General features: G+C 51.1%; 1 protein-coding gene across 1 annotated transcript in view; it reads left to right on the top strand.

The window, feature by feature from the left end:
* LOXL2 (lysyl oxidase like 2) overlaps positions 1-25,269 on the top strand; it is a 107,086-nt gene extending 81,817 nt beyond the window's left edge. The window contains exons 7-14 of the mRNA XM_004046781.4: positions 230-381; positions 2,454-2,621; positions 5,366-5,531; positions 12,572-12,815; positions 19,072-19,187; positions 20,308-20,444; positions 23,511-23,622; positions 24,333-25,269. Of these exons, the coding sequence (XP_004046829.1) occupies positions 230-381; positions 2,454-2,621; positions 5,366-5,531; positions 12,572-12,815; positions 19,072-19,187; positions 20,308-20,444; positions 23,511-23,622; positions 24,333-24,412 (1,175 nt within the window). The 3' untranslated portion in view covers positions 24,413-25,269. The remainder of the gene's footprint in view (positions 1-229; positions 382-2,453; positions 2,622-5,365; positions 5,532-12,571; positions 12,816-19,071; positions 19,188-20,307; positions 20,445-23,510; positions 23,623-24,332) is intronic.
* The last annotated feature ends 678 nt before the right edge of the window (positions 25,270-25,947 follow it).

The following is a 25,947-nucleotide window of genomic DNA, read 5'->3' as shown; positions in this document are numbered from 1 at the left end:
GCAAATCAGTAGCAAACTTTATTTGCTCTTGGGGGATAAGTGAATCCCAAGAGAATTAGCACTGTTCTCTCTGGGGAGAAGAGGCTTGGGTCATTGAGCTGATTACAAGAGGCAGTGGGGAGAGTTCTGAGGATGGGAGAGGCATGTTCTTATTGTCCAGGGCTTTCTTGCCACTCCAGAAAGTTTCCTTCCAAAGCTTTCATAGATCATGTTTATTCTCCCCTTGCAGGGATCGGACCCATCCACCTCAACGAGATCCAGTGCACAGGCAATGAGAAGTCCATTATAGACTGCAAGTTCAACGCCGAGTCTCAGGGCTGCAACCACGAGGAGGATGCTGGTGTGAGATGCAACACCCCTGCCATGGGCTTGCAGAAAAAGGTGATGGGACTGGACACCTAGAGGGGACTGTAACTGAGGCTGCAGAAAGTATAGCCACAGAGCTCTGGGGTGAACCCTGGAAGTGACCAGGTGCTGCTGCTAGTACTGCTGCAGACATTGCCACTTGGCATTTGCAATGTTTAGTTCCCCCTCGAACCTCGGGCCTGGCCCTGGCCTGGCAGCAGGCCCAAGCCCCTCTGTGCAGTGTGAGCTGGAAAGGCCCTGCCTCCTTGCATGTTAACATCTGAGTTGAGTTACCTCACCTCTGCCCCACCACCTCCAAAGACAGGCATGGGACCAGCTAGCCACAACCTTATCAAAACACGGTGCAGCCTGGCTGTGCTCTGCTGGCTGGAGGCGTTCTGTTTCCTCTATTCATGTTCAGAAAAAAACTGGGCTGCCACACACTTCGCTCCCTTCTTTAAAACCCTGTGCTGCTGCCACTGAGAACCAAAGGAACAGGAAAAGGGAAATGCCTGGGCTGTTTTAAGAGACTTGGAAAGGGCTTGACCTTCCCTGGCATCCTCCTTGGGTGAGGAGGTGGAGAGGGTGAGGACAGAGGCTCCTGGCTGACCATGAGGTCCCATAGGCTCCATTGTCACTGGTGAGGTCAGACCCCGCTCACCAGAAAGCCACACGGTTTCCAGGATGCCGACGCTCTACGTGGGGCTCTGGGAATGGCAAGCTGTGTCCTTTGCTGAGTTAGAACTGCATGCCAGCTACACTGTGCGCCCCAGTCTTCTCTAGAAAATGAGAAAAGCCCCCCAATGCATGAAGTGTCCAGATTCCTTCCGGAACAGTCAAACCCTTCTCTCTGTCCTAGAGGCCATCCCAGGCCTGGTAAGCCTTAACGCCTTGGAGCCTTGGCAAGTGCCCTTGGTGACCATGTGTTTTCCTGGCCCCAGAGGCAACGAGGCAGCCACATTCCGCAGCCAGAGCCTCTGAGACTTGCCTTGGCTTTAGGACCTAGAGCAGGAACACTGCTCTGGCTCAAGCAAGAGATGAGGGAGGGTAGGGAAGGACTGGAGGGAAGTGGATGCATTGGAGAGAGACGAGAGATAAAACCCACAGGTGAAGACTGACAGGATGTGAGATAAGAGAGTGGGAGATGTCAAGAATTGCTCCTCTGTTTCTGGCTTGAATAACAGCAGATTCAGGAGCCAAGCAAACTATGATATGTGGCCAAGCCCACCCCTCCTCCTGGTTTTTTATTCATTTGTTTTTTGAGACAGGGTCTTGCTCTGTTGCCCAAGCTGGAGTGCAGTGGTATGATCATAGCCCACTGCAACCTGAAACTTCTGGGCTCAAGGGATCCTCCCACCTCCCGAGTAGCTGGGACTACAGGTATGCACCACCATACCTGGCTCATTGTTTAAATTTATTTTTTTGTAGAGATGGGGTCTCACTATGTTGCGCAGGCTGGTCTCAAAATCCTGGGCTTAAGTGATCCTCCCACCTTGGCCCTGAAAAGTGCTGGGATTACAGGCATGAGCTACCATACCCAGCCTCTTTTTTAAAATAAAGTTGTATCGGAACATGGCCACACCCGGTCATTTAGGGTAAAGAGAAAAGACAACAAGTTCAGATTTGTGATCTCTGAGATACCAAGTGGGGTTGTCAAACAGGCAGCTGGTTACGTGGGCCTCAGACCAGCAGGAGAGCCATGGGACAAGATGCCAGTGGCTCTGGAACCCGCCAGGTAGGGGGTGTGGCAAAGAGAAAAGTGCCCAGGCAGGAGTCTTGTGGGATTCCAACATGTCAAGGTCCCGAGGGCACCAAAGAGCAGCCCCCCACTGATAGGCTTGTGGGGAGCAGGGTCAACTTCTGCTGTGGGGCTCAGTGGAGTCACGGGGCGTCCCCAGCTGCTTAGGGTGCCTGGGGTGGGGACCTCACTATAAGACCATGCTAGGCACAGCGCTGCCACCGGGGGCTCCCAAGGGTGCTGCTGAATCTGAGTGTGTCCCGGGCAGCACCACCTGGCTTAGGACTCCAGGACACTGGGGCTGATGGCAGCGTAGTGGGGAAGCTCCCTTGTCCCGCTTGGTGACCGCGGCCTTCCTTTGTGTCTACAGCTGCGCCTGAACGGGGGCCGCAATCCCTACGAGGGCCGAGTGGAGGTGCTGGTGGAGAGAAACGGGTCCCTTGTGTGGGGGATGGTGTGTGGCCAAAACTGGGGCATCGTGGAGGCCATGGTGGTCTGCCGCCAGCTGGGCCTGGGATTCGCCAGCAACGCCTTCCAGGTGAGAAGCCCTGGCCTCAGACCCCGCATTCACCCCCCATGCAGTCTGACCACACTGTCTTCAGTCAGCCCCCCTCTCCCACGTACCCTCCCTAGCCGTGCAGGCAGGACAGAGCAAGTTGCCCTGGACCCAGAGGCAGGGAGCCTCGTCTGGCCACAGCACTGCTCCTTACAGGCCTGAGTCCTCGGGCAGGTCGCTCCCATCTCTGCCTCTATTTCTCGGCTGCAGAACAAGGGGCTGGGCTCTGCTTTTCATGATCCACTCCTGCTCTGCACACTGGGGTTCACCCTGAGCTCAAGGCTGATCCTGAGGGGACCTGACGTGCCTTGTGCACAAGGAACCAACTCAGTCCTTCGGGGAGGTGGTGACCCCCAGCCCAAGGCTCAACCCCCGCTAAACGCCTTAGTTTGCTCCCTTGAAACCCGCTCTGGTCTGAACACATTTCCCCACTGGCATCTGTGCCTAATGCATTCTCCCATTGACATGCTAGGGAATCTCCAAGCCTTGTCACATCAGCTGCACTTCCTCCCACTGCCCCTTCTCCAAAGAGAGTGATTCAGCTGAGAACAGCTGAGCTCTGGTCCTAGTTCCCACCCTCCCGCCCCCAACACAGAGCAGCAACAAAATAGGAGGCTCTGGGTCTAATCCCGACGCATTCCCACCAGCTGGCTGTGTAATGGTCTGGGGCAAAGCAGCCACCCTTCCCTGCCTCAGTTGTCCTCCCTGTGACATGGAATGAATAATCCCAAGACCTCAGTATCCTGGCTGTAAACACTTCCATTAAGCAGCTTACAGAATGGGAAGATGCTTGGAGACCCTGCTCTTATGTTGTTAACCCTGACTCCAGCTCTCCTTCCCCAGTGGCCCCTCTTGGGGCCTAAGAAAGGGGTTTAGGGAGAGAAGAGGAGAATTCCTGCATCCTTACTGAGCCTGACTGTCTCCCATGGGCTGGGTGGGTCCCAGGTTGCTCCAATGGGAGGTCCTGAGCCCTGAGCAGAAGCTGCCCGGGGTCCTCTGCCCTGTGGCTCCTCATTCCAGCATCCAGAAGGGACAGGCCTTTAAAATAGCTGCTTACGCCCTCTGGGAGCTTGGCCTCCCCAGGCAACGCAGTGTTTCTGGTAATATTGTTTATGACAAGCCAGGGCACTCTCTAAATCTCCAAGGAGAGTGGAAAAACAGTGCCACCATTTCAAGGGAATCTTCAACCAGATATTTTTCTTCCCAGTCAGCTCATTCCTAAGATACCTGGGCCTCAGCTGGGGTCTTGAAATAGGCCTGGGACTGACATTTGTACCAAATCTGCCACTGATTACAAGCCCCATCCCTTCTCAAGTCCCCATTTTTTTTCATCTGGAGGATGGAGGTGGGTATTGGTCAAGTTCTCTAGAGAAACAAAACCAATAGGTTGTATGAATGTGTATTTGTGTGTGTGTGTGTGCTATCAACCAATAGGATGTATGAATGTGTGTTTATATGTGTGTATGTATATCTCTCACACACACAGCATGAAGAAAGATATTTCTTTTAAGGAATTGGCTCATCCAATTATGGGGCTGGCAGGTCTGAAGTCTGCAGAGTAGACCAGCCGGCTGGAAGCATTGATGTTGCAGCTAGAGTCTGAAGTCAGTCTGTGGTCAGAATGGCCTCTTCCTTGGGAGGCCTCAGGTTTTCTGGGGGTTTTTTTGCCCCTTAAGATCCTCAACTGATTGGATAAGAATTGCCCATATTATGGAGGGTCATCTGCCTTACTCAAAGTCTACTGATTAAAATGTTAATCTCATCTAAAAACAGCCTCACGCAAACATCTAGAATAGTGTTTGACCAAATATCTGGGTACTGTGGCTTAGCCACGTTGACACATAAAATGAACCATCACAGGAGAGTTTAGATGAGATATTAATACTTCCAAGACCCTTCCTACCCTGATGGTCTGTCTCTGACGATCCCGAGAAGACCTCCCTGAGTTCTAATCCTGCCTCAGCCTCAAAGCCCGCGAGACCTGAGGAACACAGCACCTGTGTTCTCATCCCGTTTCTGTACCTGACGATCCCAATTCTGCTCCTCATTTTTCTCTGCTGGAAACTTCTCTGAAGTGTGAGAGTAAATCCTAACAGTACTTTGAAGGCCCATAGAGCAAAGGGGCCAAATAAATCCCAGCATCCTAAGCCTCGGATCTCCTCAGCTTCTGTTCAGAACTACTCTATTAATTGCTCTTTAAACTGGGGAAAAGTCTAAATTCAGAAGTTCGTCTTTATAACATGTCTAATGATTGACCTATGCAAATAGATTTCTTCTTCTCTCCCACCACTTCCAATCAACCAGTAACATCTTCCTGGAGCACTGTGTTGAGAAGGATTCTGAGATCCTATTCGGGCTTAGAGGAGAGAGTGCTGTGATTGATTAGCAATGTCTGCCCTGGATCAGGACTGGGGAGTGGGCAACCTGAGTTGTGTGCACCTGCCATTCCTGACACACAGCCTTGCAGTGTTTGACCACAACCTTAGCTCTACTTCCCTGAGGGAGAGAGTGACAGAGTCCAAGTGCTATGGTCAGGATACCTGGATTCCCACTCACTCTGCCACCAACTAACTGCACAGCTTGGATAGATGACTCTCCATGCTGTCTCAATCTGAAAAATGGGATCATGAAACATTGGGATTTTTGTGAGGCTGCAAGTTGATAGGATATGAGAAAGTGACAGTTTGAGATGATGTACCCACCATTTGTTTTGTTGGTTCTTCCAGGAGACCTGGTATTGGCACGGAGATGTCAACAGCAACAAAGTGGTCATGAGTGGAGTGAAGTGCTCGGGAACGGAGCTGTCCCTGGCGCACTGCCGCCACGACGGGGAGGACGTGGCCTGCCCCCAGGGCGGAGTGCAGTACGGGGCCGGAGTTGCCTGCTCAGAAAGTGAGAGCTCCTCCCCTCCCTCCCCACCGGGCTCCCGAGGGGACCAGAGTCCCACCAGTTATTCCTCAAGAGACTCTGAAGCCTTGCCATGAGCCAAGCAATAGAGGAAGGTAGAACGAAATCCTAAGGGAGAAAAACTGGGGGCAAGAGAGATGACCGCCACCCCAACCACAGATCGCTGTCTATGATGTAGTGGGGAGAAAAGCGGGAGGGAGGGGCTGCAGTCTGTAGCCCGGGTTCACTCACAGGACCACTGCTACTGCAGTGACCCAGGGCAGACTACATGACTGAGAGTGCCTCCGTCATGCCAGTTAAATGAGGTCGATGACATCTTCCATGGGTGTTGGCTTCCTCCCTCCACCTCCTCTGTAGAGCATTTCCTGTTTTCAGACCCTGGAGGTCACTTAGCTGCCTGGTGGTTCGCTGGGAGTCCTAGAGAGATTGAGCCCATAGAAGGGAATGCCAGCCAGGATTCAGGATGACCCACTTCCTGAAGCCTCCCTCCCATGCTGAGAGAAGAGGAGCAGTAGACAACCTTTTGGAATGCTGTCCTCCTGAGCCCAAACCCAGCCCTCCCTTTCCTGGCCTTGTAATATAAACCCACACGCAGCCATCTCCATTGGGAGGCCCAGGTACTGGCCAGAGAACTTGAGACCAGACCCTGCCTTATTGGCTGATCTTGGAAAAGCGTGTCAGCCTCTGTGGTCTATAGTTGTAGTTTTCCCTAGAAATTAGAAATCAAATGTGACAATTAATATGTGCAAGGGCTTGATAAACAAAGATGCACTGTTATCCTGCCATCATGGAGAATGCGGGATTGAACTGAGCCCAGCAGCTGCATCTCCCACCAACCCCTTTTAGACTCACTAGCATCTCCTAGCCCTTGCAAAGCAGGACCTCAGGGCAGGCTTCCCTGGGCAGACATCACAAGCTATCACATCCTTGTGAGAGGAGAGATGGCGAGATCACCATCTTACCAGCTCCCTGGGGGAAAGCATCCCAGCAGAGAGGAACAGCCACTTCGCTGTCGGGGGCCTTTTCTTTATTTATAAATTTATTTATATTTGCAATATCCCATCTTTTCCAGAAGGAAATTAAGATAATACAAACCTAAATACAATTCAAAATAGCATAAAATAAAAACAGATGAAAGATAGACAGGTGCTGGCAAAATGGTAGTGGCTTAAAATGGAGCCAGGGAGGGGTTAATTTTAAAAATGTGTACTAGGGGGTTCTATGCATTTATTATGAGTAGGTCATTAATTTCACAGTGAGCTTCTTAGCAGCCAGAGCAAAGAGAATACTGGTCATTAATATAACTAACAGTACCTGTGAGATAGAAATATGGCTGTGAGTCAAGAGAAGCCCACCACTCTAGAGATTAAAGGGAATTTCTCTCTGAGGACTGAGATTTATGAGATGAGCCATGCTGTCAGATCCTCATGGGAGATCCAAAAATGAGTTTCATGGGGTGATTTCTCAGAATGCTCCACAGCTTAGGCTGAAGCATCACTGGGAGTGTGTCTGCAGCGGGGCAGTAGGCTTTGCGGCCAGGAACACAGCTCTTGGCTGCTCTGGCTAAATGCACGTTAGAGTATTCAGGGAAATAAAGTAATTCTTCAGGCAACCCTTCATAATATCTTATTCTCACCCCACCAACTGCATATGCTAGAAATCTACACATCCTCCTTGATTCTCCCTCTTCCCCACCACCCCCATGGCCAGTCCCTCTTGATTTTTACCTTTCAGTATTTTCTCAACCTTCTGTATGTCCTTCCCTGCCACTGTTGCTGCCTGTGTCCAGATGACCACACAGCATCACTGCAAAGGAGATCCCTACAGTGATACGTGGCCCTGCGGTGGCTTCCCCTCCTCTCCCCTCCCCAAAGCCAGAGCCAAGGCCACGTCCCACTTAAATCCCACCCAAGGGTCCCACCGCACTTCCGTGACCAGGGGCTCGCACGGGGCTTGTGTTGTCCAGCCTCCTTGCTGGCCACCCCCTCCCATCCTCAGTGACTGCACCACACTGGCTTTGACCCTCTGTGGTGCCGCAGGGGCCTGGCACAGGCTATTTGGTTTTTTTTGTTGTTTTTTCCTTTTTTATTTTTATTTTTATTTTTTTTCCTTTTTAATTTTTATTTATTTATGTATTTATTATTATACTTTAAGTTTTAAGGTACATGTGCACAATGTGCAGGTTAGTTACATATGTATACATGTGCCATGCTGGTGCGCTGCACCCACTAACTCGTCATCTAGCATTAGGTATATCTCCCAATGCTATCCCTCCCCCCTCCCCCACCCCACAACAGTCCCCAGAGTGTGATGTTCCCTTCCTGTGTCCATGTGTTCTCATTGTTCAATTCCCACCTATGAGTGAGAATATGCGGTGTTTGGTTTTTTGTTCTTGTGATAGTTTACTGAGAATGATGATTTCCAATTTCATCCATGTCCCTACAAAGGACATGAACTCATCGTTTTTTATGGCTGCATAGTATTCCATGGTGTATATGTGCCACATTTTCTTAATCCAGTCTATCTTTGATGAACATTTGGGTTGGTTCCAAGTCTTTGCTATTGTGAATAGTGCTGCAATAAACATACGTGTGCATGTGTCTTTATAGCAGCATGATTTATAGTTCTTTGGGCATATACCCAGTAATGGGATGGCTGGGTCAAATGGTATTTCTAGTTCTAGATCCCTGAGGAATCACCACACTGACTTCCACAATGGTTGAACTAGTTTACAGTCCCACCAACAGTGTAAAAGTGTTCCTATTTCTCCACATCCTCTCCAGCACCTGTTGTTTCCTGACTTTTTAATGATTGCCATTCTAAGTGGTGTGAGATGGTATCTCATTGTGGTTTTGATTTGCATTTCTCTGATGGCCAGTGATGGTGAGCATTTTTTCATGTGTTTTTTTGGCTGCATAAATGTCTTCTTTTGAGACGTGTCTGTTCATGTCCTTAGCCCACTTTTTGATGGGGTTGTTTGGTTTTTTCTTGTAAATTTGTTTGAGTTCATTGTAGATTCTGGATATTAGCCCTTTGTCAGATGAGTAGGTTGAGAAAATTTTCTCCCATTTTGTAGGTTGCCTGTTCACTCTGATGGTAGTTTCTTTTGCTGTGCAGAAGCTCTTTAGTTTAATTAGATCCCATTTGTCAATTTTGGCTTTTGTTGTCATTGCTTTTGGTGTTTTAGACATGAAGTCCTCGCCCATGCCTATGTCCTGAATGGTAATGCCTAGGTTTTCTTCTAGGGTTTTTATGGTTTTAGGTCTAACGTTTAAGTCTTTAATCCATCTTGAATTGATTTTTGTATAAGGTGTGAGGGAGGGATCCAGTTTCAGCTTTCTACATATGGCTAGCCAGTTTTCCCAGCACCATTTATTAAATAGGGAATCCTTTCCCCATTGCTTGTTTTTCTCAGGTTTGTCAAAGATCAGATAGTTGTAGATATGCAGCATTATTTCTGAGGGCTCTGTTCTGTTCCATTGATCTATATCTCTGTTTTGGTACCAGTACCATGCTGTTTTGGTTACTGTAGCCTTGTAGTATAGTTTGAAGTCAGGTAGTGTGATGCCTCCAGCTTTGTTCTTTTGGCTTAGGATTGACTTGGCGATGCGGGCTCTTTTTTGGTTCCATATGAACTTTAAAGTAGTTTTTTCCAATTCTGTGGAGAAAGTCATTGGTAGCTTGATGGGGATGGCATTGAATCTGTAAATTACCTTGGGCAGTATGGCCATTTTCACAATATTGATTCTTCCTACCCATGAGCATGGAATGTTCTTCCATTTGTTTGTATCCTCTTTTATTTCCTTGAGCAGTGGTTTGTAGTTCTCCTTGAAGAGGTCCTTCACGTCCCTTGTAAGTTGGATTCCTAGGTATTTTATTCTCTTTGAAGCAATTGTGAATGGGAGTTCACTCATGATTTGGCTGTTTGTCTGTTATTGGTGTATAAGAATGCTTGTGATTTTTGTACATTGATTTTGTATCCTGAGACTTTGCTGAAGTTGCTTATCAGCTTAAGGAGATTTTGGGCTGAGACAGTGGTGTTTTCTAGATATACAATCATGTCGTCTGCAAACAGGGACAATTTGACTTCCTCTTTTCCTAATTGAATACCCTTTATTTCCTTCTCCTGCCTAATTGCCCTGGCCAGAACTTCCAACATTATGTTGAATAGGAGTGGTGAGAGAGGGCATCCCTGTCTTGTGCCAGTTTTCAAAGGGAATGCTTCCAGTTTTTGCCCATTCAGTATGATATTGGCTGTGGGTTTGTCATAGATAGCTCTTATTATTTTGAAATACGTCCCATCAATACCTAATTTATTGAGAGTTTTTAGCATGAAGGGCTGTTGAATTTTGTCAAAGGCCTTTTCTGCATCTATTGAGATAATCATGTGGTTTTTGTCTTTGGTTCTGTTTATATGCTGGATTACATTTATTGATTTGCGTATATTGAACCAGCCTTGCATCCCAGGGATGAAGCCCACTTGATCATGGTGGATAAGCTTTTTGATGTGCTGCTGGATTCGGTTTGCCAGTATTTTATTGAGGATTTTTGCATCAATGTTCATCAAGGATATTGGTCTAAAATTCTCTTTTTTGGTTGTGTCTCTGCCCGGCTTTGGTATCAGGATGATGCTGGCCTCATAAAATGAGTTAGGGAGGATTCCCTCTTTTTCTATTGATTGGAATAGTTTCAGAAGGAATGGTACCAGTTCCTCCTTGTACCTCTGGTAGAATTCGGCTGCGAATCCATCTGGTCCTGGACTCTTTTTGGTTGGTAAGCTATTGATTATTGCCACAATTTCAGATCCTGTTATTGGTCTATTCAGAGATTCGACTTCTTCCTGGTTTAGTCTTGGGAGGGTGTATGTGTCGAGGAATTTATCCATTTCTTCTAGATTTCTAGTTTATTTGCGTGGAGGTGTTTGTAGTATTCTCTGATGGTAGTTTGTATTTTGGCACAGGCTATTTGTTTTGCCCCAACCTCATCCTTAGTGTTATTTCCTCGAATCCCCACTCCTCCTTCAGAGAAAAACTAAAACACAACTTCTCCCAAAGCAGCCTCCTGACCACCCACCCGACAGGTTCCTCCCGTTACAATTCCCATCATATCTCCTGCCAGCTCTTGTTGCAGTAGTAATTATTATGTGCTGAATATGTCTGTCTCTTGTTAGTCTAGGGTAGTTCCACCTCTGCCTTGCTCAGCTCTGTCCAGAGAACCTAGCACAGAGCATCGTAATACTCGAGCCATGGGTAGTGGGAGGATGCCACCTAGGAGTTCTGCTGCCTGCTGGATGCAGGGGAGGCCAAGTCCCCAACCCATGGCAGCTGTTGAGATTGCAGATCTCAGGCTACCAGCTAAGCACAGACCATGGTACATTAATGATCCCTCGCCTTGCGAGCTGGCGGGAGAGCCCAAGTGGAGACCTCCATGCTCAGCTCAGAGGTATTCAGAGGGGCTGTCAACTAATAAGAGGCTCACATGACACCCTCATAAAAATAAGCATGCCCAGAACACTCGGTGCAGGGCAATGCTGCATCCTGGCGTAGCCTCCAAGAAGAAATACTTGTCAGTAAACGGGAGCCTCCTGATTTACGGCTTCCATGCCCCAGCCCACGTGCCATCTGTGTGCACCCTTTCCCTACCCTTTGGTTCCACACCCAATTCTTGGGAGTGGATCTGCTCTCTAGAGGATGCCAGCTCCATCAGGTGCCAGTGAGCTCACAGGGTTTACTGAGAACCCGCTGGACCCTGCTGCAGCCTATAAGCCTGGAGGGGGAGGGGGAGAAGGTAGACAGAGCTCCCTCCACGTGCTGGTGAACTTGAGGGAAGCAAAACTCACAGACTCTGCTTGCTTAAAATTTATAAGCAATTCTGCCAAGCAGTCTAGGGGGAAAAAAATTTACAAGCAACTTGTCAAAATAAAAGATGGCAGGATCTTGTGATCACTGATTCATATATGGCATTTTTCTGTGTACTAGAAGTGTTCACTGAAAGCTCACTTTTAAAGGTAAAGCCTACAGTTAATCCTTTTGCAAAGAAGCTAAGCTTTCTAATACAATTGTTTAGTAAACGTAGATTGTAGCCATCAGTCATTCTTTTAACACCTGCTATGTGCAGTGCACTAATTGAGTAAATCAAGCATTGTAAAAGACAGGCACCTGGGGAAAACTCTCCCGTGGGGCAGCAGTGTGTGCCGTGGAACCTGGAAGAACTTGTTAAGAAGGCAATTTGGCAATAGGAATCACAGACTTAAAAACAGACAATGCTTTCTCCTAGCACTTTCACTTACAGAGATATATTCTAAAGAAAAAAATAAGTTATATGCACAGATTTACTACAGGGTATTTATCACAGCTTGTAAGTGAAAAATTCCAAACAGCCAATATATCTAAAAATATGAGCTAGAGCTAGGAATTAAATCTTATGTAGCCATGAAATGAATGTGCTGTAATGGATATATGTCAATGTGAAAATATGTCAAGATGTATTTTAAGGGGAACTGTATTAGTACACCATAAATCTACAGACAATATTATACATGTTGGAAAATACATCATTCCCAGAAGAAGCAGACCAAGGTATTAGAGGTGTTCTTTCTCTCTGGGTAGCACAATCACATCGTTATTGTTGTTTTTGCATTTTATTATGGAAAACTTGAAGCCACTTGAAGTAGAATAATATAATCAACCCCCACATGCTCATCACTCACATTCAGTGCTTATGAGGCACTGCATCTGTTAACGTACCATGATCTGTGCTTCGCTCTTAGCCTGGGACCAGGTGTGTGAGATTTTAACATCTCGCTCATCTGCACCGATAACTGAAGAGTTGTCAAAGAGGACTCACAGCAGAGGAAAAGAGGAATTTAGGGTCTTGCTAACAAGAAGGTAACCTTGAGGAGCCCTTGAGTCATTCCAGAAGGTGGCCGTAGGCAGGAGAGGGGGTTTGTCCCAGCTCAAGAATCAGAAGTAGAAGCCCTGGGGAGGGGTCTCTTGCCTTGTTGACCAGCATGCCGTCCTCCCCAGCTGCCCCTGACCTGGTCCTCAATGCGGAGATGGTGCAGCAGACCACCTACCTGGAGGACCGGCCCATGTTCATGCTGCAGTGTGCCATGGAGGAGAACTGCCTCTCGGCCTCAGCCGCGCAGACCGACCCCACCACGGGCTACCGCCGGCTCCTGCGCTTCTCCTCCCAGATCCACAACAATGGCCAGTCCGACTTCCGGCCCAAGAACGGCCGCCACGCGTGGATCTGGCACGACTGTCACAGGTAGGCCTGGCTCACCACCCTCCCCACTAAGCTGCCCGGCGGACATCCTGCAGGCCTCAGATGGGAGTTCAGAGCTGCCAGGGTCACTTAGAGCCAAGAGGCTGCATGGCCTGGGGAATGGGATCCTCCTAAGTGGGGGGCTTGCATCTGCCACACTGGCTGTCACATTTCCCGAAGCCATTCTCCACTCCAAGTTCCCCTGGCCTGCTGCCCCTTCCTCCTGCCTCCAATGCTTCTAACATCAGGAAACACACTTTGTTTTGAGCGCCCATACCCTCCTCGTTGACCTTCAGCCCATGGTTTCCAAGTGTGTCCACGGGTTTGTGTGCTGCCAGGTACTCCAGGCTCTGCAGTTGCTGGACTCTGAGTTCCTTTAGAAATATTCCCAGCCTGGCGCGGTGGCTCACGCCTGTAATCCCAGCACTTTGGGAGGCCGAGGCGGGCGGATCATGAGGTCAGGAGATCAAGCCCATTCTGGCTAACACAGTGAAACCCCGTCTCTACTAAAAATACAAAAATTAGCCAGGCGTAGTGGTGGGTGCCTATAGCCCCAGCTACTCGCGAGGCTGAGGCAGGAGAATGGCGTGAACCCGGGAGGCGGAGGTTGCTGTGAGCTGAGATCCTACCACTGCACTCCAGCATAGGCGACAGAGCCAGACTCTGTCTCAAAAATATATATATATTCCACGTACTGGTATGTATTTTAAATACCTCTAGGAAGACAATGGGTGTGGAGACTGAAGTCTAGGCCCAAGAGTCCTGAGACCTGGTCTCTAAACGCAGCCGTGCCTCTAGCGAGCTGCATGATGTCAGGTCAGCTGGGCAGCATCACCTGGGACCTCGCCTGTCCCTTCCAGCTCTATCAGTCTGTGGAACTGATCCCAGCGCTGCAAATCCCAGACAAGGACAGAAGAACAGGGTGAAATCCTACAGCCAGACCTGGCTAGAGCCACCACAAGCCATCTGCTCATCCTCTTACCTTCCCTCTGTTTCTTTGTTTTCCCTTTTTTGCCTGGACTCTTAATCTAATCCAGAGCCTGCTGTCTCTGTATGTCCAGGGATTTTTTTGCTCAGACCTGACCTGGGTGGGTAGAGGGAAGAGAAGCAGGCACACTCTTGGAAAGGAAGGGAAACAGGCCTCTACCACTAAATAAAGCAGGAAGCCCCCGAGGGGCTACAGGTGTGGCCTAGTCATTGCCCTTCTCCACGCTTGGATGGGCCATCTATACAACCGAGCCTTTGCACCACATCCCTGCTTCTCAAAGTGAGTCCTTGGACCAGAGGTATCTGCCACCACCTGAGAGCCTGGGACCTGCTCAATCCCAGGGCCCGTTGCAGACCTACACATCAGCATCTGCATTTGGCAGGATTCTCAGGTGACCGTGTGCACACTGCAGTGTGAGAAGCCCTTGTCTAGATGATGTTGAGGCTCTGCCGCAGCTCCGGAATGTGGTCATCACTGTTACGGGCAGAACTAACATGTCCTGGCCCCTTCTAAGTGTCAGGCCCGGGGAACCTTCGTTCTCCTAGAAAAGGACACAGAGGCTTGGAGTTGTCTCTTGCCCAAGATAATGCTAGGAGTTGCAGAGAGCAGGAATCCCGGCTCAGGCCTGTCTGACTCCAAACTACATGCTCTTTCTTTTTTGTCTGCTGACTCTTCATCAGAAATCTATCTTTGGCTTTTTTTTTTTTTCATATCGCAACTGATGACCTAGTCACATTCAAATCAGTTTTGGGATAGAGTTGTTCCACTAGTCTCACAAGAAAGGACTATGGTAGAATTCAGGGGTGCTCATTTTCCACTCAAACAATTGAATATTCTGAACGTCCTAATTAGCCCAAGAAGGTGTGGTCTTTATAGAGAAGCAGGCCAGTCTTCTTCAGGTTGTAAGTCAGTAGAGTTAAAGTCATGACGGTTTCGGTGCTTGGCTCCCTTCGGGGAACGTGTGGGTGGAAGCCCTGGGCGGCGGGGGCTGACGCTGCCTATGGGTCTATAAGCAGAAGATAATTGCATCCCAGCCCTGCATATGGCAGCCCACCCACAGATTACATGGTAGGAACCTCCCTGTGCCATATACTTTACGCTCCAAGGACTTGGTCTCCTCTAAGAATAGGCACATGGTGACATCCTGGAAATGTTCTTCTGATCCGGAGACCCTGGCTCCCTGCCTGCTCCCCAACCCCCTGCTCCCCCACTTTTCCTGTGGTCTATTTTATTTCTTTGTTTACAGATGTTCTAGTCAGTGGCTTGGGAGGGGATGGGAGGGAAGGAAGGACATGCTGAGCACATGTACCTTCTGGTCTCCCCCTCCTGGTCCACAGCTGAGAAACAATGACCATAAGATCCTAGAGACCTTAAGAGGAGTCCCTCGAGCTCCAGGTGACTTCTCCAGGTGCTGTGGGAGGAACAGGATCCTGGCCTCAAACATCTGTTGGGTTCCTTTTGGAAGCTGATGAGAGCTGGCCCTTCCTCTCCTCAAAAAAAATATTTCTAGAAGTTTAATAGCCTATGTCAGCAGATTTGCAGACACTCTGAAGGCCATCTGGAGCCAGGCTTGAGAACCTTGGCTCAAATTAGTGGGAATGGGAAAAAATGCCATTTCCAGTTTAATTGATGCTACCTCGGGGAAGAGAGCTCCGTTCTTTGAAAGCCCTTGGCTGAAACACAAAGATTGGCCCCCTTGGAAATTTCCTCGACAACCAGACCTGGAGGAAAGTGCCCCCGGAGTTATTCTGTCTCATGTGCACTGTGCCCTGGCTGATGGTCTCCATGCGTCTCTCTCCTGCCTCTTGTGGGGCCACCGCTGCTCAACTGGCACGATGTGCCACGCTCTGACGGGACAAAGCATGCGGCACAGATGCACAACAGGCTCCACAGGCCGAGGGGCTTGGCTCTCCCACCTCGGGGGAATCCCAGGAGAGGAGCTAGGAGTTGGAGAAGCAGGGCGTGTGGGCTCCAGCTCAGATGACAGTCCTCCGGGTCAGGGATGGCATTGCTGCAAAGAGGAGAGACTCGCTTTCACTCCACCCTGCCTACCACATGTGCGGCTCAGCTTCCTGGGAGGATCAAAGCCCACAGATGTGATGTGGCCCCTGGGAGCCAATCTGAGGCCCTCATCGCATCTGTGGGGCTTGCTCCTGCCAAGGGGCTGCCTGGCACAGGGGGATGGGGGTGTGGAGCTAGCAGAAGGGCCTCTGCCTTTCTGGCAGCTCCTCGTGGGATGGAAACATCCCCAGTGTTTTCTGAAACGAGGACAGGAGTGTTGCCCCCACCGTGGCAGTGCACCTCCAGGACTGTCCATTCTGGATGCCCCGGGGACACGTGGCTGGGGTGGGAAAAGATGTAGAGTGCAAGCATCTCCTCTGCAAAGGGCACCAAGGCTCTGACTGAGAGTTTCATTGGGGCCACCAATGACCTAGGACAGCAAAGAACATACCTGCTTCTCCCATCTTTCTCTGAACCAGCTTTATCTGCCATCCGTTTTGCATCCAACACCTCCTCCCTTGACGAGTGCCATGTCTTAAAACACTGAGCTCTGGGATGGACGCAGTGGCTCACACCTGTAATCACAGCACTTTGGGAGACCGAGGCGGGTGGATCACTTGAGGTCAGGAGTTCAAGACCAGCCTTGCCAACATGGTGAAACCCCATCTTTACTAAAAATACAAAAATTTGCCAGGCATGGTGGCGTGCACTGTAGTCCCAGCTAGTCGGGAGGCTGAGGCAGGAGAATTGCTTGAACCCGGGAGACAGAGGTTGCAGTGAGCCGAGATCATACCACTGCACTCCAGCCTGGGTGATGGAGTAAGACTCCATCTCAAAAAAAAAACAAAAACAAAAAAGCATTGAGCTCTGGAGTCTCACAGTAGAAGGCTGTGTCTTCTTTTGTCCAGATCACAGTGACCTCCGCCAAGCATCAGGCTCTCTCTCCCCTTAGTGTTCTGGATTTTCCTACCAAGTCCATGCTTCCCTAACTCTACCCCAGGGATCCAGCCCCCTCCTGGATGCCCAAGGGTCACGACAGCTCAGCCTGCAAGAGGAGGAATACCTTCCTCACCAGGACTCAGCGTCCCATCTTCCCAGAGTCCTGCTCTGTATTTCCTAGGAGGAATGGGTGGGTAGTGCTGGTGGGCGGGGGGGGGCGGGGGGGGGGGGCTCTAGGCTCTAATCCAGGCAGCTGGGAAGGAGATGTGGCCCTAGGGAGGGATGACCGCATACGCCTAAGAGGCAAAGCGAGATGCCCAGGACAGAAGCCAGGGAAAACTGGGAGGCCATGAAACCAGCTGCTCCCCTGAGTGTTTGCAGGGGAAAAACTGAAGCTGAGGAAGATTTAAATCAAGTCTGCAGGAAGCCCAGGAGTGGGACGGGGTCATCCTTACAAGAGTCTGTCTGTGCGCTCCGTCTGAATTCTGTTTAGACAACAGAGCATCAACCTATTTCTCTTCAGTCTTTCCAGCTGGTAAACATGGTCACATAAGCCCCTCTCTGAGCGATGCAGACATTTTTTAGGCAGTGAGTCAGACCTCATGTCTCTTCTTGCTCCTTCAAGAAGCCAAAATAGACTTTCTCAAAGTCGTCACTTCCACGGCCACAAAATGCCTCCTTGTGAATGTTCTCAGTGGAACCCGGGCTTAGCGTCATTTTACCCAGAAACATGAGTGACCGAGGGAAGCCCAACTTAGCAACTTCTGATATTATTTTTAGCACAGGCAAATGCAGGAGGAAGGGAAAAGAACCTCGAATTTCCTCGCAGGAAACCTATCCTGTTCATTGCTGTCTTCCCCGTTCCCCGTGCCCCCACCGCCCGTACACAGCAGAGGGAACCTGAGGCCAAGGGCAGGGGGCTGGGGAAGTGAGGAGCTCCCACCAGCCGTTGTAGCAGCAGTGTTAGTGGATGTAATAAAAATCCTGCTACTGTGACTGCTATGATGGGAGTGTCACGAGGAAGGGCACAGGTATGTCAAGTGCTGACTAATGTGCTACAGCTTCGCGTTAGTTATTTGACGCCGTTCATCTTATTCAATCTTGTGGCCCCGAGAGCGGGCAAAGCCACCCTCCCCTCTTTGCCAAAGAGGAAGCTCAGATCCTGCAGCAACAAAACAGGGGACTCTGCTCCCATGACTTGGCACCTTGTTCCTCAGTTTCCCTCATTTTCCAAATGTCCCTGTAATGGCAGAGACAAGCGTATAGAATAGTTGCAGACACTTGCGACATGCTCGTTGCAGTTTGGGATCAGGCTAAGACAACCTCCTTCCTTCAGCCCTGGGCCTGGGCAGTGCAGGCTTCGGGAAGGCCCTGCAGCAACAGGCGACAGCCCCGTTTCCCTTGTTTATTCTGAACCAAGGGCTATTCTAAACCAAGCGCATGTGTTCCAAGACTCTGCATCTGTTCTCAATTCCTCCCAAGGGAAGAGAGGGAGTCTCGTTATGTAAACCAGCGGCAAGGGATTTGCAGCCTGCTTGCACAAGCTCTCCTGCAGAACTCTCTTCTGGAACCCCCGGGGACGTGCCTCCCTTTGCCGCTGCTGTGTGCCCCTGAGGATGAGTCAATGTCTCCCTCCCAGAGGGCCTCCCAGCTGTCTTTCTGCTCCTCCCTGCTTTATTTGCACAATGTGAGGAGCACAGACTTGCTGCTCACCTCCCAGGGCCAGAGGCGAAGCTGCAGGCCCTTCCTGACCAGGTCTGAAGCACAGGCACGACCTTGGGGTACCTGCGTGTGTCCTGTGCAGGGCACATGTTCTATTCCTTATTGTTCCTGTTCTTTCTGCTTCTCCCCCTTAATCATGCCTCTTCCCCTTTGGTTTTTCTCCCTACCATATTCCATTTCAAAAGACATCAAAATGTGGAGTTTTTTAATTACCCTGAAGAAAGTACATCAAACAGGAAAGGGGCTGTGAGAGCCAGTTGCACGCTTATTAAAAACAATAGCTGGAGTTCTGTGCTTATCGTATGCAGTGCTGGCTAATCTGCTCACCTCCCCAGTACCCACAGCACCCCATGCATTACGATGATCATTCCCATTCAGCAGAGAGGACGGAGGCTTAGCAAGGTGAGCAGTGGTCTGACTCCAGAGCCCTGAAGCTGCCTCTGCAGCACCGGCTTTCCTTTCCTCAGGCCTCTCATCCACTCCTCTCCCCACCCGGCCCCCTCTGGTCCCCTGGAAGTATTCCCAGAGGCAAATCGCCAGCCAGGCCTCTGCTTGCAAGCAGCAGTTGCTCCAGAAACTGATCTCCAGGCCGTCTCTCTCTCGCTCCAGGCACTACCACAGCATGGAGGTGTTCACCCACTATGACCTGCTGAACCTCAATGGCACCAAGGTGGCAGAGGGCCACAAGGCCAGCTTCTGCTTGGAGGACACAGAATGTGAAGGAGGTATCTGTGGGCGGAGTGGGGGGATGGGAGGCCTCAGAGGGACTCGAATGCCTCTGCCTCCACGATCACCTGGCTGGAGCCCAGGCCTGGCACTGACCCTGTGTCACTCTGACCACTGCCACCTTTCCCCACCTGGACCTTCCTCAGCTATAGTGAGGCGCTGGGGGCATGGGCATGACCTGGTTCCAAGGGCACCCGGATTCCCCAGAGCTGTGCTGACAGGCACTGGTCGGTCCACAGGGCCTCCTGGACAAGATCCAGACTCTGGGGACCCTGCTCCATCTGGGCTTAGCAGCCTAGACCCTGATGCGTATGCCCCTCCCACTCTGGCTGCCACCAACCTTTTTTCTGGTGTCCTAATGCCAAGTGTCCCTACCACACCAGGCGTCACCCTTCAATTATACCTCAAATGCCCTCCTCTGAAGTGCCCCCCGTCCCGGCAGGTGTGGCACTCTGCTGACACTTCTGGTAGGTCACCACACCTGCCCTGTGATCACCCGTTAGTGCACCTGCAGCCCTGGGGGCTCTTCATGGGGAGACATATCAGTTCTTCTTGCTAGACCCACTGTTTACAGCAGTGTCCAGGCATGGCAGCTTCTCAGTAAATGTGTGTTTAATTTGTTATTCATTGAAGCGGCCCGCCACTGACTTGCCGTGAAATCACACAGCAGACAGGTGTTGATCTCTTACCATGTGCAGATAACATGTAAGTGTCAGAGAGACGTGGGCCTACACTCTAATTGCTGATCCTCCAGAGGAGACAGACAGTATGACCCCCCACGTTTTGCTAAACCACAGGCACCAGAGATTTCCTCAGTCCACACACATGCAGTTATCCCCAGGCTGAGGGATGTCACAGAAAGGCCAGGGTGGATCAGAGTGGTCAGGGAGGGCTTCATGGAGGAAGGGGAACTTGAGCCTGGCCTGAGAGAAGAGGCAGGATGTGGGTAGGGAATTGAGTGGGGGGTTCTACTGAAATGAGAACAGATGAGCAGCCCACACAGTGGGGTGGGATGCCGAGCCCAGATGAAGCAGCGGTAGGGGCCTTGGGAGCAGGAAGAGGGTGCGGCAGTGGGGCCATGGTTCCCTGGTGATGAGCTCTCCTCTACCCTGCCCGCAGACATCCAGAAGAATTACGAGTGCGCCAACTTCGGCGATCAGGGCATCACCATGGGCTGCTGGGACATGTACCGCCATGACATCGACTGCCAGTGGGTTGACATCACTGACGTGCCCCCTGGAGACTACCTGTTCCAGGTGAGGTGGGTGGGAAGGGGTTCCAGCCCTGCAGGGGGAGGAGGGGAGGCCACCTCCACAGGCTCCTTCCCACTGGTGTCCACACAGGGGCATGGAATTCAGGCTGTCTAAAGGGCAAGGTGCTACCCCCAGAGGCCATCACGGTCCATCAGTTAACCCAAAGATGTCAGGCATGGGGGCCTGAGCAATAGGGCGTGCACAGGACCAGAGACGCCACAGACATTCACATTTGATTAACACCTGGTGCATGCAAATCCAAACTCATCAGCAGGCTAGATTTGCTCCGCCGGCCAGTTTATTCCATACATGCTCAGGCAACCCACACCTCTTGTCTCCTATGGAGCTCTTGTCTCCACCATCCCCATTTCTCCTAGTGCCCTAGGCTGCCTTGGTCTGTGCTTTCAAGACTGAAAGCAAACTCATAAAGAGCCAGTCACTTGCAAATATCTGTGACTTAGCTCTTCCGGAAATATCTGCCTCATAGAGGAGGATCTGCAGAAGGGGCCATTCTCAATGCGAAGTGAATCTATAAGAGTAAAATACTGAACACGAGAGACAGCCTGGCCAGGTGACTTCTTTGTCAGAGGGGTTGCCGAGATTTGTTTCCACATACTCTGGGTGGAAGGCCAGCCCTGAGGAGGAACAAGGGGGCCTTGGCTTCCCTCCTTCCTGAAAACAGCGGCATGTTCTGGCCAGGGCTCTAACTGGGGCAGAAAAGCGGCATTGTGTCCCTAGTGTCTCTCCCAGTGCACGGGTACACGTAGCCTGCAGAAGCTTTATCTCACCCTCTCACTCTCTCCTACGTCCTCACCCATCTCGTTTTCCAGCTTGCCCTGTTGGCTAGCAAAGTGGATGACCAGAAATGTGTCATTCCGCCTTGAAAGCTTTCCTGAGGGGGCATTCAGCCAGCCCAGGGCCTGGCCCACGGTCCCCACCTACAGACAGTCCTCTGAAGAAACAACACCTTCAGAGAAGTCACCACAGAGGGGCTTTCAGAGAATTCCTGGGCAGTTTCAGAGGCTGGAAAGCAGACAGCCAAGCACTTTTCCACCCACAAGCCCAGAACCACAGACTTGGAGAGGCCTAACCAGAGAGTTATTTATTTTAAAAGATGAATAGCCGTGGCCATGTGCACGTATACAGTGCCTGGTGGTTTCTGTTTGAGGTTTGCTATCATTTTGCTGGGTGAGTGTGTATCTCCCTGTATTCTGGCCAGTGCCATCCACTTAATAACTACTATTAATTGCCTAAGCCTGGGGAATGCATTGTTTGATTTAATCTCCCAAGGAAGGGGCATCATCATTACCCTCATTTCACGGCCACCCAACCCCAGACATATCAACTCTTTATTTTGTTTTCTCAACCCCTAAACAATACAATTAGCAAATGGACTCATTAGGGGCATGTTAATACCTCTGATTAATCAAAAAGAACATTCCCCTTAAGATAGAGATGGAGCTTCTTTAGGTGCCACAAGCACCGGCCTGGGGACTCACGGGACACAAGAGCTGGTCTTCACTTCAGACATCAGTGGTGCTGTGAAGGACAGGAGGAGGGAGCTGGGCGAGGAGGAAGTGACCTTCCATGCAGAGGGACCTGTGCAGAGCTCGGAGGCAGGGCTGAAGGGGCCTCCTGGCTCCTGGTGGCCCCCGCTTTATCCGCTTTCTCATCATTTCCTAGATTCACAGACATACAGAAACCTAAAGCCACTTCCCACAGGCCCTTGTGAGATGTCGGTCTGCAGTAGATGAGTGGGGTGAGACAGTGGGGGACACAGATTTCCAGCCCCGCCTCCACCCCACACGTAACACTGGCCCTCGTGTCCCCAACACGAGCCCTTGCTGCATCCAGCCGCCCTCATGGCTGCACTGTCGAGACGCCTGGGCGGCCAAGGAGCTGCCTAGGCCTGCACAGCTGGAGGCCTTGGCATGTGGAGCTGCGTTTGCCCCATGCCATGCGTGGGCCAGGAACGAGGGGGCAGCTAGAATGGTTGGGTGGAAAAGAAAAAACTTAAGCCACCCCGGAGCAGGGCATGTACCTCCTTAGCTAAAGGGACAGGGCCCCAGCGGGACACAGCTGAGCCAGGTGCAGGCCCCCAGAACAGCCCCGCTGGGCCAGAGCAGAGGGCCGGCTGCCAGGCTGGCCTTGGCTTCCCACAGCACCTCTTTGGGCAAGCCCAGCGGCCTGCTAAAGGTTCATGTCCAGGCCCTTCTGGGGCCCCAAATTTAGAGAATGTTCCTGAACGAGCAGCCTGTACCCGCCCCCCTGCTGTGGGTCGCAGCCCTTCCAAATGTGGCAGGACCCTCGAGGGAAGGCCTGTCATCTGTGTCCTCTGCCCCTCTGTTCACCACTGTTGTCTCTTCTCCCTCTCCCTCCCTTTCTCTTTTCTCCTTGGGTCCTCACCGTAAACCTCCCCTTTTCTGTTCCCTCACAGACACTCTCCCAGGATATGTCCTTCCTATTCCTGCTGTAGCTGGGGGGATGCGGATACAGGGGTGGGTGGAAGGATGGGGAGAGGGTGCAACTTCTCCAGCAGCCCCAGAGCCAGGCCCTCGGCCAACAGAGCAGACAGGGACATGGATCCCCAAGTCCCACCTGTCACTTTACAGAGAGAGGAAGGGACATGTCCACAGTCACACACCTGTAACGAGTGTCCCATCTCCAATGCACAGGCAGCCCTCTTCCAGGTTCCCACACCGCCAGGTCCTCCCTGCACTCTTCTGCTTCTCTTCAGCATCTTCTTTTTGGGGCCTCCCCAGACCCCAACTTCTGCCTTCCCCAGAACTCCCAGGAGTGGGTGACCCCCTTCCGAAGGCCCACCCTGGGTAGAGGGGTGTGTGTTACAAGGATATGGACAGAGGGCAGGGTTTCCCTCTTCCAGGCCATGCTTCCTGACTCATCTCTTCCCCTCCCCAAGGACTTTGTTGACACCCACAGACCCCCGTCTTGGGTCCCGGCACCTGCTACGCTCCCCTTCCCTGAGGTGCTGGTCTCTCAGAGCCCCAGGCCTGGGTGGAGGTGGCCGCAGAGGGAACAAGCAGCCTCCTCTGCCCTGCTTCTCCCTAGGTTGTTATTAACCCCAACTTCGAGGTTGCAGAATCCGATTACTCCAACAACATCATGAAATGCAGGAGCCGCTATGACGGCCACCGCATCTGGATGTACAACTGCCACATAGGTAAGGCCCAGGCCACCCCCACTCCAGGAAGCAGGCGGGAGCTGCCCTACTTTCTCAAGGACCCAGAGGCAGCTTCCTAATTTGGGTAAAGAGCTCGGGGAATGCAGCCAGCATCACATTTCCACATTCAGGACAGAAGCCACAGACACACAGGCCTGGATGGAGACTGAGTTTTTACAGCCAGCTCCGGCCACGGATAGAGGGTGGTACAGGACCAGGCTGGCCCAGTGCAGACCCCAAGGCTTTTTAAGGGTTGGAGCTGAGGCCACTGGCTCCTTATGTATGTGACCTCAAAAATGTGGGCATCAGCAATCTGTGGGCTCTGCCTATCAGGTTTTTCTGTCGAGAGCTGGAAGCTAGCAAACTACTGTTATTTCTAGTCTCCAATAAAGACACTTTTTTCCTTGGATGATAGGACTTGGGGAACAAAAGGGAAGGCAGAGCTTTTTCCTCTGCAGGAAAAGTCATGGGCCTCACTCTTGGCAAAAGGTTAAAATTAAAGGCGCTATATTTATTCACTCGTTCACTCAACTTTGACAGAGCACCTGCTATGTGCCCAGCCCTAGAGATGGCCAGTGCCTGGCACCTGTCCTTTTGAGGAGGGCACACACAGGAGGCCCCAGCAGAGCCCCTGAGGCCCACTCCCCTGGCTCAGGCAAGGCCCGAGCATCTCATTTGCCCACTCTCTCTACCCGATTCTTGTTCTTCAGGTGGTTCTTTCAGCGAAGAGACGGAAAAAAAGTTTGAGCACTTCAGCGGGCTCTTAAACAACCAGCTGTCCCCGCAGTAAAGAAGCCTGCGTGGTCAACTCCTGTCTTCAGGCCGTACCACATCTTCCGTGGGACTTCTCCCAACAACTGAGTCTGAACGAATGCCACGTGCCCTCACCCAGCCCGGCCCCCACCCTGTCCAGACCCCTACAGCTGTGTCTAAGCTCAGGAGGAAGAGGACCCTCCCGTCATTCATGGGGGGCTGCTACCTGACCCTTGGGGCCTGAGAAGGCCTTGGGGGGTGGGGTTTGTCCACAGAGCTGCTGGAGCAGCACCAAGAGCCAGTCTTGACCGGGATGAGGCCCACAGACAGGTTGTCATCAGCTTGTCCTATTCAAGCCACCGAGCTCACCACAGACACAGTGGAGCCGTGCTCTTCTCCAGTGACACGTGGACAAATGCGGGCTCATCAGCCCCCCAGAGAGGGTCAGGCCGAATCCCATTTCTCCTCCTCTTAGGTCATTTTCAGCAAACTTGAATATCTAGACCTCTCTTCCAATGAAATCCTCCAGTCTATTATAGTCACATAGATAATGGTGCCACGTGTTTTCTGATTTGGTGAGCTCAGACTTGGTGCTTCCCTCTCCACAACCCCAACCCCTTGTTTTTCAAGATACTATTATTATATTTTCACAGACTTTTGAAGCACAAATTTATTGGCATTTAATATTGGACATCTGGGCCCTTGGAAGTACAAATCTAAGGAAAAACCAACCCACCTGTGTAAGTGACTCATCTTCCTATTGTTCCAATTCTGTGGGTTTTTGATTCAACGGTGCTATAACCAGGGTCCTGGGTGACAGGGCGCTCACTGAGCACCATGTGTCATCACAGACACTTACACATACTTGAAACTTGGAATAAAAGATTTATGAAACGTGTCTGTGTTTCCTTTGACCCACAGCACCTGGGCCCTGAGCAGCAGGCTTCCTATGTTCAGTGGCCAGAAGCAGAGCTTCAGGTACATTCATGGTTTCCTCCGGTGGACATGGGTCCCCAGATCCCCTCCAGCCCAGTGTGGCCACTAGGGGACCTCCTTCAATAGACTCCAAAAGGGGCAGCTCCTACCCTCTGGGAGAAGCAGTCTAAGGAGATCACAAAAAGTAACGGAACAGGAGTCATGATCTTTCTTGAACTCCTGTGGTTTTTACTGAAACTTGTCAGAAGGCATAGGAGTTGTGCGAGGGCTGGATGGGCAGTCTACATTTAAACAGCCACCAGGCAGCTTATGAAAGCAAGAGGGCATCCGTTCACAGGACAGGGGCTCCCAGCAATTCCCAGTGGCAGTGGGGGTGGCTGGCCCAAGCCAGCCACTCACCCAGACACAGGGGACTTCCCCTTGTGTCAACAGCATGCTAGGGCCCAGCAAACTAGAGGGTAGGCAGGACCACCTTGGCACCAACTCCACTCAAACCACAATTGATGAGGGCATCGGCGCGCATTCAGATCTCACCTCTTGCCTTTGTTTACATTTACATTTATTTTGCAGGAACTGGCACTGACTGACAGGTAAGACCAGGACCAGCCCAGGGGTCCCAGAACTGTCCCACAGCAC

The sequence above is a fragment of the Gorilla gorilla genome, chromosome 7 (genome assembly GCF_029281585.2).
Source record: "Gorilla gorilla gorilla isolate KB3781 chromosome 7, NHGRI_mGorGor1-v2.1_pri, whole genome shotgun sequence".
Taxonomy (NCBI): Eukaryota; Metazoa; Chordata; class Mammalia; order Primates; family Hominidae; genus Gorilla; species Gorilla gorilla.
This window is presented reverse-complemented; position numbering and strand designations above follow the sequence as displayed.